Source organism: Betta splendens, chromosome 13, assembly GCF_900634795.4.
Source record: "Betta splendens chromosome 13, fBetSpl5.4, whole genome shotgun sequence".
In the NCBI taxonomy this organism is placed as follows: domain Eukaryota; kingdom Metazoa; phylum Chordata; class Actinopteri; order Anabantiformes; family Osphronemidae; genus Betta; species Betta splendens.
In genome coordinates, this window is record NC_040893.2 from 14,896,400 (window position 1) to 14,912,686 (window position 16,287).

A 16,287-nucleotide genomic window follows, 5' to 3' on the forward strand; every position below is an offset into this window, starting at 1 on the left:
CAGCAGCAGCAGCACGTTCATATTGGCCTCATGAAATGTCTCCAACATTCATTCAATTTTCTTTGAACCTTTGCTTGTAAAATGAAACTTATTGAATTTTAATCACGGTTAGAATCTTTAGAGACTAGTTTCAGACTTTTATGAGAGAAAGGACGGTGTGAGGAAACAGCACAGATGGTTCTGCTGGGCGCTGAGGGGTGTCAGCTATTCAAACTGATGATACAGCTTACGGCCCTGTCTGTGTTACCATTAGAAATGCTTGTTCATCCTTTCAGTCCTGCACAATGCAAAATTAGGCTCTGGTACTTAATGTATGCAACCGCTGACGCACAAACGAGTCGTGACGTTTATGTTTGTGTAGTTTTATTACAACATTGTTTCCATGTCTCAAACAACACATCTTATCTACAAAAATGCACAGAAGTGTGCTAGTTATAATATAATATAATATAATATAGTGGCAATAAAACTAATTTACATGACATAACACGACATCAGCCAGTGCTGTGTAAGCGTTTACAGATCAGGACGCCTCCAGCATCAAACCGGTGGGAACAGATCCGCTTTGTGGGACCTTCAGGTTTACACAGGTGAGTGTTGGAGGCCGCTGTTAATAACATACTCTGCACAGAAACAGATAGGCTGCAGTTGCCGTGGCGACAGACACCTGTCCCCCTCTAAGCATTCGTTGGTAAAGTCACTGGAATCACTTCACACGTCTGACCGCGAGGTTCGTCAGACGTGTTCACACCAGCTACGAGTACAGTAACGTAAACTGAAACTTATGTACTGTTGGGTCCATGCCACACTGACACGCCAAAGCTCTGACAAATAAATAAAATAACAACACAGAAGAAATGAAATAGAAAAATAGAGCAATTAAAAAGTGCGAGAAGTGAATTAAAAAAAAAAAACAAAAACAGAAAGCTATGAAAACTAAGCCAGAGAGATGCTCTTGGTCCAGTCTGTGGTACATTCACAAGCCCGGGCCCAACAGTTCCCTGTATTAGCACCAAAGTTGTTCCCCATTCTCACACACTTTATATCATTAACTATAAAGAGCCAATATGGATCACAGTCTCTCGAGCACTTCATGTGTCGTCGGCCGTACAGTATGTCACCATCAGCTGTGCCATCCAGGTTACTGGGCTACACAGTTACTAACTGCTGCAACGTGGTCCCATTATTTGCTACAATTATTGTGCTGTTTTCCACCATAGCTCAGTGCTGATGCTGAATATTGACCTCAGTGTTGCGCATCACTCTGAGTAACAGCCTTCACAGTACTACATTATCCATACTGGTGCACAAACACGATGGATGTCGTCCCTTCGATGCCTAAAACATGCAAGCATTGTAAAAGCAAGAGGTCAAGATGTGCTAAATTAGATCTCTGAATCCAGAAAAACAGATGTGTAAGAAAACAAGCAATGACATATATCTGACAACGGTTGTTCTAAAAATCACCTTGAGTAACAGCTGCACCTCACTGACAGAAAATGAGTATTACAACAATTTAAGAAATGTTCTGTATTTTATAAAGACCTAACTTTATTTAAAAAAAAAAAAGAAAAAAAAGGAGAACACTTGTTTTGTTACAGAAATAAACTGCAAAGTCAAATATAAATGATCCAATTACTCTAAATAAAAATCTGACTTGATTTGCACCCTCTGAACTGCACTGTGTGCGTTAATGCGACGCTTCATATAATAAAAATCAGCAGCCTCTTAATCTGTGATGTCCACCTCCTCATAGCACCGGTGCAGCGTCAAGGAGGCCTTCGCTTCGAAGGACATGACAGCTCCAGTTTATAGTTCCTGACTGAAGTGACAATAATAGAACGTAAAAGTGATTGTCGTTTACACTGAATGGACCTAAGTTGAAAAAAAGTGTACATATATTCTCTGACAAAATAAATATGGTACATGTAATGTAATAGCTGACACTACGTGTTAGATTGTCATTTTTGAGCAGATAAACAATCAGTCACGTCATCCTGATGCCCGCTGAGGCGCGCGCTGCCACTGCCCTGTACCTACACACTGCACATACTCACATCTCGGAGAGTGGAGGGAAAAACTCACCCAGGACACAGACGTACGAGTCCCTGCTCTTCAAACATCGCAACTAATCTACAAAGCTCTTGAAAGGAAAACACATCTGTGGGGCCTGAACACAAACGTCTGTCATCAGAGCAGCAGAGTTTTTGAACATCAATGCTGGGTTTCTTGATATAAACATGTACAATGTTTGACTGAAAGACAGCATAATTGGTAAAACACTTTAAGTTAAGAAGAATGAAAAACAAACAAAAAAATAAAATAAAATCACAGAGGTCAAAGGTTGTAGAACCTCACGGGCTTCGTCCAGTTCATTCAGTCTGTGCATGTGCTGGCAAAGGTGCTACATGAGGGTCATATGCACAGTACTGCCCCCGTGTGGGCATATAAAGAAATGCACTTCAGCAGCAGTCCTGTGCCCAAGAGACACGGATGAATACGCCAACAGCACATCCTCATAGGCGTCACAATGGCAAAAGAAATCTGCTTGTTGTGTATTTGTATGAATCTGAGGTTGGTCAGGCACACAACTGTCTGTCTCACAGTCAGAGTGTCTACGCGTGTGTGTATATGATCAGGTTCAACATCTGGTCAGTTCCCTGACGGCGTGTGAATTCAGGAGCCAGAGCTTGGTTGAGGCTGCGACTCCTTTGATTGGCTCTGGGCGTTCTGACCCGCTTGGCCCAGCTCCTCACCCAGGTCGCCCATGTCCATGTCTGGCAGGTCCTCCTCGATGGGCGCCGCATCCTCACAGTACACGCACTCCTGCACACAGACGTAGGACGCGTTAACCACTGCCAGCTGGTGGAGGACGGTATCTGTTCTGTCAACCCAGACCTGTGTTCCTCACCTTTACATTGATGGCAGCGGGCAGGCCTCCCCTCCGCATCCACGGGTGCTCCTCCACCAGCTCCCGTCGCTGCTCTGAGGTGAAGTGAGGTTGGCTCTTCTGCATTTGTCTCAGTCTCTCCTTGTCTTCTCGCAGAACCTTCTGAATGTCCCTGTTTGTCACGAAGCAGACATAAAAGATAACTTTTATCCGATTTTCAATTTAGACTTTAGCTCTAAAAAAATACTGTTAAGGATTTCCACTGCCACAATAATACGTGATCCTAATCATTGACTGACCTGGATGGCATCTGATACGTCATCATGACCTTGTCATCTGTATTGGCCATCAGCAGCCAGAGGGGTTCTTGGAGAACATATTTAATGAAATGCTCTCCCTCCCCTTGAGCTGTGACTTTGGCTTGCAACTGGCTGCCTTCCGATCCTCCTTCCCCTCTTGACTTGGCTTTGGCCTTCGGGTCATGTTCCAGAGAGTCAACGCTGCCAAAGTACTTGCTGGTGTTGCTACTCCCTGTAAACAATGACAGGGTACACACAAAATATAAAATTTATAGAAAATGCTGAATGGTTTTCAACACAAGTTTAATTTCAGGTTATATCCTTGTCAGAAATGCTCATGTCTAGTCGTAATGTCCCTTCACTGACCAGTTCTGCTGCCAGAAGCGCCACTTGCTGAGGTACCACAGCCGTTGCAGCCAGAACCTGATCGCGAGCCCGAACCCGAGCCCATGGAGCCAGAGGTAGCCGAGCCCGTGCCGGAGTGAGAGTCCTCCTGCTCCTGCAGCAGGATGTCCAGGAGGTCACAGGAGGAGGAGTTACCATCACTGTGAGCCCCGTCTCCTGGAGACTCCACCTGGAACATAAGGAAGAAAACCATCAGAGGCAAACTCTCTCCCTGGTACGTTGCAGCGTGCTTCAGGTGTAGGTGATGGTGTCTTACACTACTACTGACTCTCACCTGTTGGTGGTTTTCACTCATGGTTGTGCCTCCATTCTTCTCCTCTGCTGCTCCCACTCCTCCTGACACTGCTGCCGTGCTGTTCCCCTGTGCACCAGCGGGGGGCGCCGTGTTGTCCTGACGCTCCACCGAGCGCTGACCCTCCTCCATGCTCAGCAGGTTGAGCTGCAAAGGCGAGCTGCACCGGGACTCAAACAGGGGCGGCGACGTCGCCGGGTCCCGTGCCCCAGAGACCGGCGTGGAGGAGCGTGATGCCGCCCCTTCTCTGTGCTCCGTGGCTGGAGTTTTGGAAGGTTCGGGGGCAAGAGTGTAGGGAAAAGGCTGGGCTGGATAAGGAGCTTGAGTTACAAACTGAGTCTGCACTGGGAAAGAAGGCTGAGTAGCAAATGGCTGCTGTGCGGTGTAGGCAGTCTGTGGGGTCTGGAAAGGTTGCTGGGTAGTGAACGGGGTCTGAGCAGCTTGGAATGGTTGCTGGGGGGTAAAGGCAGGCTGCACTGGAAACGCCTGTTGGCCAGTGAAGGGTTGCGTTTGCATGGTAAAGGCTGGCTGTGGGGCCTGAAAAGGCTGCGGGGCAGTATATGCAGGTTGTGCCGGGGTCTGCTCAGGGAAGAACCCTGGTCTAGGAGCAGCTGCCAGCTGACCGATCTGGGGAAAGAGGTAATTTGGCAGTACCAGAGCCACCACTGGTGTGACGATGGGCGCAGGGAACGGCGTGGCGGTAGGTGGGGCTTGGGAGCTTTGACCCTCGGCGAAGCCTGTGGGCAGCGAGGGGTCCGGGCGGGGGGCCTGAGCTGAGGCAGCAGGGGCCGGGGGGTAGAGTGGGTATGCAGGCACCATGGCGGGGTAGGAGACGTTAAATGTTGACTGGGAGGCTTCTGAGGGGGACCAGGAGGTTTGGTTGAGACCCTGGAGGGGCGGCCGGGGTTTGCGGTTGGACACGGCGCTGTCCGACGAATCAGGATGCTTCATTCGCGGCTTCTTGGACTTCCGGTTGCGGTTGCCCTTCTTGGCAGTAGTCTCAGGCCTCCTGGTGTCCTGTTTGGCAGCACCTCGTAGGCCAGACAATTCTGGGAAGATACAGGGAGAACATTGTTAACCACCTAATCAGTAATTTATAAGCAGTTAGTTTACTGTAAACATTTTATGGCTTTGATTATGTGTAAGAATAAACTATTTTTGTCTTCTCTTTAATATCGCACTGACTTGACCCATGGCTATTTACGTACCTTCCGTGTTGCCTGGAACTCTCTGCTTATGAAGATACGTGGAGCAATCCTTCTGAAAGGACCTGGCGTTGTGCAGCTCTCGGCACCGGTTCAGGAAGGCCTGCTCCTCCTTCTGGGTGTGTGCAGCCAGAACCTGTTTGGTCAGTCCCAGTCTCTTGTAGGCCTCCTTTTCTTGGCTGGGCGGAGAAACCACGCTGACAGGGAGCGCTGGGGGCGCCGGGCTTTCTGCTACATCCTCAATTATCTCTGTAGAATAAATCATAGACACAAACATCCATCAAACTGAATATCCTATAGCAGACGGATGACACATTCACTGAATCGATTTCAAGCGTATTTCTGCGCACCAGAAACTCACCTGATTCGGGCTGAGGCTTCTTGTCTCCCACGTGGACAATGGTGCTGCTGTAGCTGCACTGGGAGGTGATGGACACCACACTCTCAGCCTTGCTGGGCAGAGTGAGGGGGGCCCGCGGTGCTCCCACCACAGCAGCCCCAGATGGAGGCTTCTTCGGTGCTTTCATGTTTGACAGGCCTGGCTGGGCATCTAACATCAAAGCATCTGCATAAGTGGAGAGACGACCGGTTAGATCGGGTGATCTCAAGTCAAATCCTCAATATCAGCAACCGAGGGCTATATCTAATCTGTATCAGTGTTATAATGATGGATAACATGTCCATGCCTGTGCTTGTATCCTGGGACATTTGAATGCCATCCTCGGAGCCCTTCTTGTCATCATCTGAATTGGAGGAGGTGGTGTTTGAGGAGAACTGGTACTTCCTCTTCACTGTAATGGGGATGTTACAACTCTCCAGATACCTGTGAAACACAGAGCCGTCACACCCAACAGTTCTCGTAAGCATAACTATTAATGAGCACATGCAAACAGACACACCCATACCTTATAACACTGTCAAGGCAGCTGATCTGCTGGTAGGAGCAGACCGTCTGATCTTTGCAGGTGAAGTCCTCCATAGTGGCTGCAGTACTGTCTCTGACGTGTGCAGCAGGTGCAGAGTCCTTGAGGCGCGCGGCTGAACTCTTCTGGGCTGTTACTGCTGCTAGGACACATTTCACCATATGTGAGGAAATTATTTTGACTGGCCAATACTAACAATACTAGTATACATAGTATGTCCTGTAATGAACATTTTGACCAAGGTGTGCACTCACCATCACTGGTCTTCTTGTGCTCGGCCTTGTATGGCGACGGAGAGGGCGAAGGGGAAGGAGAGCGCAGGCAGAGCTGGGAGTCCTGGTTCTTCAGCATGTGGACGCCTTTACAAATCTCCTGGAAGGTCCTGGCAGGCTTGGCCTTGCCGGTCTCCTCTGCCGTGTTCCCTGCCGTCACGTTCGCGTTGCTCTCACTGGATGAACCCATGCTCACCGGCTGCTCATGGGAGCCGTTGCTGCCGTGGCTACCGTAGCCGCTGGAGCCCATGTTGTGGACCGGCTGCGGAGAGGACGCTTGTTACAAACCTAACAAATGACTAAATAAATGCAATCTGATGCTGCAAGTGTGTGCATTCGTACTTGAAGTAGCAGCCTGTGGATCTGTTCACTGATTTCCTGGATGTCTGAGTCCATGATCTTCCCTCCATGGAACGCAGGGGCAGCAAAGACATCTTCATTCACAGGACCCCTGAGAAAACAAAGACACGAGTCATCCAGCGTGTTTAAAGTGACAGATATTCCAACACACTATTTCTTATGACTCCATATTATTAAACATATCACTGGCTTTACTCACATGCGAACTTTGTGTCTCCCGATGACAAACGAGACCTTGCGACTCCAGGGGTTAACAAAACTTGACCAGCTGGTGTCGATGGTAATGTATTCGCCGTTTCTGGCACAGAAGCGGATCGAGGAGTGGTCAAACGGCTGACCAGCGTACTGCAGGACTGTTGCGAGCAGAGAGTACAGTGTGAGGGAGACAAAGAGCTGAGCAACATCAACTTGCACATCAGGTGAACGACAGATGCTTACTCTTGCGATGCACTGCCAGCATTAAGGGTCTGTCGCTTGGATGCAGATTAAGCAACACAGGGGTACCAATGAGGTCCTGGGGGAGGTAACCCAACAAAGGAACGGCCCTAATAGACAAACGGAACATGGTTTTGCTTTCACGGATTTAAAGTCACAAACAATATGACATCGACGAACTGTGGGTCCACTCACCTCTCATCCACATCCTGGAACACACAGTTGGGTGTGTGTGTTGTAGTGAAAATGCGTTTGTCAGGAGGGATCCTGGGTGCTGATGGGAGAGGAGCAGAGCACATGAGTTCAAACTTCCCAGTTATGGTTTCATCCCATCACAACTATTTAAGATTATAAACAATAGCAGTTTCCTGTGATATAAATGAATGTGCTACATGCTTCATGGTTTTACTGTGTAGTAAAATGAACACTTAACCTTTGTTTTAAGCCTGCGGTCTCAGTTCTCACCTTCATATCCTGAGTGGACCCTCTCTGCCAGAAGGAGGCAGCAGAACTGCTCCTCACCCAGCTCAGCATCCTGGACTTTCATCAGGTACGGAGTCATACGGAAGGGGTAGTACTGGAGATTCCCGTCGCGCTCCTTCCCACCGCTAAAACACACAGACACACACCGTTACAGTACAGGAACATTAAAACTTCTACAATTCCTGTGAAGTGGAGCACAATCTATCAGTAGAAGTATGCCCTATTTAAACACTGTACCCTTTGATGTATATCCTGTTATTCTTCTAACACAGAGAGAGTTAAATCAAAGACACTTGTAGTTCTGTATGTTGATGTTATCAAGGTACTGTCAACCTGAAACTTGCTCTTTGCAGTCTGAAAACACAGTCACTGTTTTTGCACAGCGGGTTTAAGCTCAAAGAACGATTCAGAGAATTATTATTCATTCACCACGGGATCATGAAAGGTTTCTATCATTGCTCAGCCAAAAGTTCTCTGCTGGTTAATGTGTGCTTGCTAATTAATTTCTCAACTGGTTTTATAATTAGTGGGGTTAAATCTCCAAGCCTATAATCATTTGGTTATTTTCAGGGGGGAGAGTTTAGCAATGGGGGCACCTGTTGCCACAGTCCTGGCACCCACTGCTGGCTGAGGGACAGGCTGGAAGTGGAATTGAGGAATTGTGCTGAGCAGATTAGTTACATTTTCAGAGATAAGCTGATGATGCAGCAATAAGCAGCACTTATTTTGGCTCTGCAGTACTTGAAAGTCTGTGCAACCGGTTGTTTCTCAAAGACAGGATTATTTTGATTATTTTAGAGCGGCCATTTGCTTATTAAACACATTAACACCAAATTGGGAGTTTAATTTTAAAAAGCGATTCCCCACAAAATGACAAAATTTTCTAGCTGATTAATGTCCTTGTAACTGTCTCTGAATTTGTTCCATGTAGTGCTGCCCAAAAAGTGTGCCTTACCCAATAAAGACATACGATACATATACATTTATTAATATTAAAATTGATCCATAGTAATAATGATGCAATTGAGATCAAAAAAATTTGTTATTCATAGTTTTTTATTATCATTATACCAAATAACCAGAAGTCTTTTATGTCAATTGGTAACTGTAGTACCTTGTCTGACCACTAGATGGCAATGTCGTTTAAAAGCTGATAACTTCCTCCTACATCTCAGTTATCTTTACATCTGCTCAGCAACTCTGTGCTGACTCAGTGGCCCGTTTTAGCAGGTAACTGTGGATCAGAGAAGAAGCCGGCTGTGGTCACTCACCTGATGCGGCAAAAGAAGGATTTCTCCTGCATGCACTCTGTGGGAGACAACTCTAAATATCAAAAAAACAAAAGGAAGAATCAGCTAATGTACCAGCTACTACCTAAACACGGTTCAGTGATGCTTGGAAAGCAGTGCGTTTTTAATCTAGAAATAGCTGGTACCTGCGCCTGTACACATGCTCCAGGAAGGCAGGCGATAGAGCGTGGTGAAGCTGTAGAACACGCTGACGTCCTGAGGGGTTAGGAACTCCACAAACTTGGCATTATTGAAGACTTCTCGCTTGCAGTTCAAGATGGATGCTGCCTGGTCTGAGATGTACACAATCTTCCCCGTGATGAGTGACACAGCTACAGCAAATATATCCTACAGGTAAAAACAGAGAAATGTTAAAAGTGATGAACTTTCATTAATGTTTATTGTGATGTGAAGTTTAGTCGTCCTTACAGTGTTTTTGAGGGTGTACTCAGAGGTGATGCTGTTGATTTCCTCAATGGTGTAGGACGATACATCAAACCCTGGCGGCTGATTGTCATTGGTCATCAGCATCTGGTAGTAATCCTCATTGGCTGCAAAACAAACCCCCATAAGTGAAATGTTCCAGATTGGTCTTAATTGATCCCTGAAATGTCGGTATTTCCAAGTGCAACATTCATTAATGATACTGAAATGCATCAACAGGGAAGAAGGGAGGAGTCATGTAAAGTTTACCTTTCACTTGTTTGACACATCGCAACGCGTATTTCAGCGTATTGACGGTGCTGGATTTGCCCTTGCTCCTCTTCTCAGACGGCAAGTGCATCTTCAGCTCCTTGAGGGTCTTAAAGAGCTCCTTCTGTGTCTTGGCTTTGGCGGACTGTTCACTGCTGCAGGGTGTGCAGGACACGGAGACACATGGGTCAGAAATACAAGGTCTCACCAACACAGACACACTCTAGGACGTATAGGTTTCTGCCTTGGCCAGTAGAATGGGAGCAGGTAGCAGCAGTAACAACGTAACAGGATAGCGATTAAGTAACACTTTTCTCTTATGCAACTATCACAACATTTTACTGCTGGATGCACATAAAATAAGAAGTATAAGTATTCTACATGTATCAATTAAACTATACTGACCTGCAGCCGCTGGTTGAAGGGTTGTCCTGCTCGGAGCTCACCAGACTGAAGGCGTTGGAGCTGCTTGGCGGTGACGGGCTGTGAGAATTTGAGCTGTAAAACACAACATGCCGTGTTGAAAAAAAGCAACCACATCACCAAAACAAAAGGGTTAGACAAAACACAGCGAGAGAGTCCAGGTCCTGAGCACAACTCTGCAAACACACTGTTTGAACAAGGCTGTGGCGACAACACACCTTCAGCTAAAACGCTGGGCTTTAAACCGTTTTGATTGACTTTGGTGAACAACATTGGAGTAGACAGAAAATGACATAATTACATTGATTTGGAGATGAAAAAGAAGGTTGGGTTCTAACTTGTCCAAAAGCTGTTTGAGGCAGATTTTTCTAACACTGAGCACTTTGCGTAAATTAAACAGAACATTTATTTTCCAGTTCTGAAGCCTACACGTACCTGCTACCTGGCTACAGCAAAGACTGATGTTTCTATGGTGTTGAACAAAGCCGCTTGTACATGGAAGTACTGCGCGTGTCATGCATCAGCGTTTTATCAGAAACTCCTAGGTTGAGGTAACAGGCTGGTAAGAATCTACACATCAGAAACCACGCGTTCTCTGTCTGGTCAACCGAGCGCGTGCAGCTTCTGCACTACGTTTCCAGGCAGCAGCAGGCTGTTGAAAGGCCCAAGCACAAAGCCTCAGTAATTGTTTGCTTTGCAGCCACACTTTGATCTTCGTCAAGATATTTCCACTGCAGGCAGGGCTTCAAATGAACTTGTTTGCTCATCAGCCCTGTGTTTTCTTGCTTTTGTAAATAACCAGCAAACTAAATGAAAACGAGCAAATGGTAGTAGTGTGGTAACAGTGGCAGTGTAAGGTTATCGCACACATTTCCCTCACGTTCCTTTCATTAAGCCCAGACTTTCCCCTCACCCTGCCCTTTGCTAACCTTGGCTCTCAAACACCTCATTAACCGATAAGATACAAGTTCAGCCATTGTGACAGAAAGTCCTGAGTTGCAGGTGTTTTACTCAAGCTAGTTCCTGGTTGTCGTTATCAACACATACGTTAACACATACGTAAAGAAAAGCACCATCAGGTCTTTAACTGTAATGTTTGCATTGGATAATGAGACTTTTACATAACCTAACATGGACGACTGAGAATCTAAAGGTCAGGTCTTTACGTACACCTCAGCTATACTTCCTTAGGACTAAGTCTATGCATGAAGCGCCACTTTCAGGACTTTACAGTAATTAGATTGTTAAAATGCTCAAATCAACTCCTTGTGGAGATGTGAAGACACTCAAACCAGGTTAGGTTATCAGTAGGTTGAGTCACGGCAGCCACTTGTCTTTCTTCTAAAGGTCAAAATGTTTCACTTCTAAGCCTCATTTAGTTTGAGAGAAGTCAGTTAAGGACACAAATGCATCCTCTGGGTCAGTTTCTTTCCACCCCTGCCTGGATAGGCTCATTAGGGGGCATATGGAAAGAGAAGGTGTGTAGATAGAATCACCTCCAAGCACCCCTTCCACCCCCAGCCAGGGCCAAAACTGTGGCCTCCCTGGTGGATGTGTGAAGTGGCCTTGATTTATCCGGCTGCTGTCAGTTAAATCACCGTACAGTCCCGATCATTTGTGTTTCATGCATAAAATGCTAAGCAAGCAGGAGGCGGACAGATGTTGAGGGTCAAGTAATTTGAACCTAGAATCTATAAATTGCTTTAGGTCAATCAATAATAATGGGGAGAAGCAAATTACAACAACACAGCATGCTTATATGTATCCTGTAATTATTAGCTCCTCAGAGCAAACACTGTCTGGTGACTTTCTACATGTGATGACTCTTGACACCTGCATGATGACCGCCATAACACCGACTTTCTAGAGACACCTTTTCTTCTTGCATTGAAGGCTCACACTACCAGTGACTCACCAAGGAGAAAATGGCCCTTCTATTACATTTAATGAACCCTACTTCCATGACCTAGATGGTCTGCTCCCCCATGGCGGTGAGGAAAAAAAAAAACTTAACTATGATTTGGTGAATTTAATGTGCCCTCACCTCTTGTTGCTCCCTGAAGACTCCATCAGAGCTGAGTCTTTGCCATTTCCATTTGAGCTGCCCACAGACTCATTGCCATGGGACTCGTTGCCGTGCGACTCGTTGCCGTGGGACTCGGTCCCACTCCCACTCGAGCCGCTGCCACCCATCTCTACGTCCTCGTGTAGCTGTGGTCGTGGACGTTTCCTGTCGTCGTGGGAGCCCAGCGATGCCGGATGCTCGTGGCTGCTGTCGCTGCCCTCAGAGGCCAATCCCAACTCTGGTTCCAGTTCGACCCCATCCCCGCCCCCACAACCCTCGCTGTAACCGCTGGCCATGCGGCGATATTGGCGAATTGTGCCACAGGGAGAAGCCTCCTCTTGCTCCACCTGGAAGCCTTCCCTTTCCCGGTTCTGTTCGCGCCCTTTTAGGGTTGAGTACAGGTAATGCTTTGGACCGGCGTCCTCAGACATGTGATGAGCCACAGGGTAACGGATGCACGATCAAGTTATCTTCCACATGACAATGACCCAGGCTTCCAAAGGTGCCTGGCACAGAGATACCTCAAAGGATGAAAATAGTCTGAGGAAAGAAGATAAAGTAAAATTACTTAAATAGTGCACAAAAAGAAAATCAATAATAAAAGACAAAAAAGTTGGACGTTGGAAAGCATTTAAAATCATTTCTGCTGTTCACGCCGCCTCTGCATATTTTCTAATAAACAGGTAGGAGAGGAGATTGACAACCAGTCTCTGGGGAGAAAACAGCCCTGGCGGAATTATGATTAATGCCAAGTTGACGGCTCCCAAACTAGCAGATGTGTTGATGCATTGTCTGTGCTCACTTACGGCCAAATAAAATCATCTTAGCCTTATGTAACAGTGCGGCGTCCTCGAACCAACAATAAAAAAAGCTGTGAAAGGTAAAATTTATCTTGTATCACAACAATGTATTCCCCATACATTTGGGTAAACAACATCTGGCGGCACTGTAAGTAACACGAGCCCACTTGCTGTGAACAATCTTCCCTCTGGCAATGCAGAATTAGATAAGAATATTCAAATGCTTTAGGGGGTGTTGAAATGGTTTGTAAAAACTGCTAAATATGAAAGAACGACTGTTTTTGTCATGCCTGCAGGCTCCTCCACCTTTTCCTCCTCCACCTCTTCCTTCATCCTCCACAGCCGAACAGCAGTAGGATATTTATGTCTATTAAGGCTTGAATGGGAATGTTCTGGCAACAGGTACTAAAGCCGGACCAGAAATATTTCAGTTTTACTGCAAGCGCTACACGATGAGGCTGCATCTATTTATACAAGTGTGCACATTCAGCAACATGTCTATTCTTCACTCTTTTACATAAGCAGTTTTACATAACTCTTCAAAGTTTCCGGGACTTTTTTATGTTTTAATTATTCAGAGAAGGATCTACCAGACTTTCCACCCACACATTCACTGCCACCTTAGGAAGTGACCCAGTGTAGAGTTTAACTGAGAAAGTAGCCAAGTCTTCTCAGGGGACTTTCTATTGGCTGCGGCAAGTGACCAATCAGAAGAGAGCCAAGTTAGAAGCTGTCAGCCAATCAGCAAAGGGTTAGGAGCAAGTTACTGTACAATTGTGTCAACACATGGTGGAGTTAATTGTTTCTTTTTGCAAAGAGGAGGTTAAAAATTGCTTGATTCTGTCTGTTTAAGCTTATATCATAGAACTGTTACATAAAATCCAAAAACTAGAAATGCAACACAAAGCAATTAATATTTACTACTACTACTCATCTAGCTTGTTAAAGACTGTGGTAACTGTGTTTGATAGGGTATTAGTACTTGAACAGCCAATATTAGCAACTATTAAATATTTTAAAACAGAATAAATGTAAATGAACTTTTGGCAGACTATGTCAAAGTATTTTACATGTTTTTTTTAGTCCTCATATTCTTACACGAGAACACGCTTATGTCCTAACTCACAACCAGTTCAACCAGATCTAAAACTGTGACAGCAAATATGATTGAAGAGAACATGTAGTGTGGATAAGAAATTGGGCAGAAACCGATCCCTACGTAACTTTTACGATAAAATATTGAGCCGTGTTTCCTGAAAATGTACAACCCCCTTCCAGATACATGCACTCAAACATGTAACTCTCAATAAAGCACATAACAATGACATAATGAAACTGTACTCCCTCTGCTTGCAGCTCAGGGCGCTGCTACACCCAGCACACTAGCACAGATCTCAGGCATTATACAACTGCTGCTCCAGTCACATGGATATGGCTGTTTGAAAAAGCAGTCATAGCCCTGTTTCATAAAGCACACGCTTTCACTTGTGTCCACCTACTCTGAAGCTGATTCTTGAGTTACTCTGTCTTATGAAATAGACCCGTATAGGTAAACATAGGACACATTATATTGAATTAAACAGTTTCAAACAATCCAATTAAACACAGTAAATAACATAAATCCAGTTCTCTGGGAAGAAAACAGAATGACTGCAGAGGTATTGAACATGTGCTGGCATTATTTAGGAGTAACTCCTTTTCATTTAGGCTTAAGCAGTTTATTAAAAAGACAATTTGCAGTAAAAAGACCATTGTAGAGTAGAGTTTTCAGACAATATGCATTTCAATAACCATGGATCAGTAAAAATGCATTAGCTCAGGTGTAAAACATCATCCATTAGACTAGACTTATATAAATCTTCTGATGACACAATGATCACCGATTCCTAACTTCAGGAAAATGCCCTGTTGCTCTTAGTGTGGTCATATGGAGGCGACGTGTTTGCCACAATTATTAGTCTAAATCAGCTTGAGATCTGCGGTCATCTAACGAACTCCGGCATAAAAATGCAGATCATATGTATTATTTGAGCAGTGTATAGTGACATAATGGATGTCAGCTAGATATCCACAGGTTTAGTCTGATAGTTCTCTGTGTGAATGGCAGGCCTCCAAATAACAATATGCTAGAATTAAACCTATTTTTCTCGTAAAATACAATTCACGTATGATCAACACCAGATTAATCGTATTTGACGTTATATTGTTAAATACAACCATTTTCCCAGGTAATACTTGTGAAAATAAGGCACTGCTGCTAGTGGCCAAAGAAGCTGACTTGGAAAGGTACATTCTGAACCCTGGCTTATTTCCTCCACGTCACGGATCGCATTACAATATACGTTACATTTCATAGAGAAATTAGATTTCGGTTAAACGTCAAGAAATTACAGTAAAATGACTTAGTAATGGGAGCAAACGTCCCTTCCCCCATTGACCTGCTATTCAAAATCCACACACACGTTGACCTGCAATCCACTGCACGGTACACTGACACAGTTATGTAAAAGTAAGGGTATCGCTAAATATCCGCCACACAGCTGCTGTCACTGGGCCACACCGGTACCGGTTGACAAAAGCGAACATTTTCCCGTCGGTACGTGTGACTAAAAAAAACGAAACCGGCATTTAAAGCGTTTAAAAGTACAATAAGTAGAGCAAGCACAATCTCCGCGCATGCGCACTTTGAATTCCGTTATGCAACTTATTTTTGAGCTTATTTAGTCGTTCTTTCTATAAATTACAGATCCAACTTACGGATCGCCTACCTGTATAGCAGAAGAAAAATCTCTCCGGTTCCGACGTCCTCGTTATGAAGTAAAAGCGAAGCTGAGCTGCAAATACAACCTCCACTACTCGTCAATGGGAGTCGGCATTCGAGCGGGTTGACACACTAGTCTGCGGAACCTCCCTGACTGTCTCCGGCGTTGGCCCACTAACGAATCGGCGAGCGCTGTGCGCGACCTGAATTTAGGCTCCACCCACAAAACGTCCCAATTGGCTGGAAGCTGCGGGTTTCCATGGAGAGTGTGACGGAATTACACTGTCGGGAGCCGATTGGCCCAGAGGGCTGTCCGTCGTTTTATATAAACAAGCCTTCCACTGCACGTGGAATCCCATGTTGTGTGTATCGCGTGGCGCGATAGTGCGGTAGTTACGGCGTATCGAGTTTTAAAATTACATAAATTCAACTGTCTGGGGATAAAACAACCAAAAAACAAGTTGCCTGACCAAACATCACACGAAAACACGCGCAACTTACTGTGACTTAGACTTGTAACGTATCGTTATTTAAAGTAAAGACTCCCATTACGTTTTATAAGCCACGTCACGTTTTACAACTTAGAAACACGCCGGTTTGAGTCATCCCCGCATGTCTGTTAGGAAAGACACTTGGAGCACGCGGAGTACAGGGACGGAGAGTGAGTTCGTGAGCGAGGGACTGAACCTCCA

At 45.5% G+C, this 16,287-nt stretch overlaps 1 protein-coding gene across 2 annotated transcripts; it reads right to left on the bottom strand.

Moving 5' to 3' along the window:
- Nucleotides 1-346: 346 nt before the first annotated feature.
- LOC114868056 (period circadian protein homolog 2-like) lies at nt 347-15,768 on the bottom strand. Of its 2 annotated transcripts, none has more exons than XM_029171370.3 (22): nt 15,603-15,768; nt 12,014-12,574; nt 9,952-10,044; nt 9,547-9,701; nt 9,283-9,404; nt 9,000-9,201; nt 8,836-8,887; nt 7,547-7,689; nt 7,277-7,355; nt 7,085-7,191; nt 6,846-6,999; nt 6,629-6,737; nt 6,269-6,548; nt 5,997-6,153; nt 5,778-5,914; nt 5,453-5,656; nt 5,095-5,340; nt 3,869-4,935; nt 3,556-3,763; nt 3,190-3,421; nt 2,912-3,062; nt 347-2,826 (listed from the first exon to the last, which is right to left on the bottom strand). In XM_029171370.3, the coding sequence occupies exons 2-22, from the start codon at nt 12,463-12,465 to the stop codon at nt 2,677-2,679; spliced, it is 4,500 nt and encodes a 1,499-aa protein (XP_029027203.1). In that variant the 5' UTR covers nt 12,466-12,574; nt 15,603-15,768; the 3' UTR covers nt 347-2,676. The 2 variants fall into 2 exon arrangements, with proteins under 2 accessions (XP_029027203.1, XP_029027202.1); XM_029171369.3 differs by having other exon boundaries at nt 5,997-6,156.
- Nucleotides 15,769-16,287: the final 519 nt, after the last annotated feature.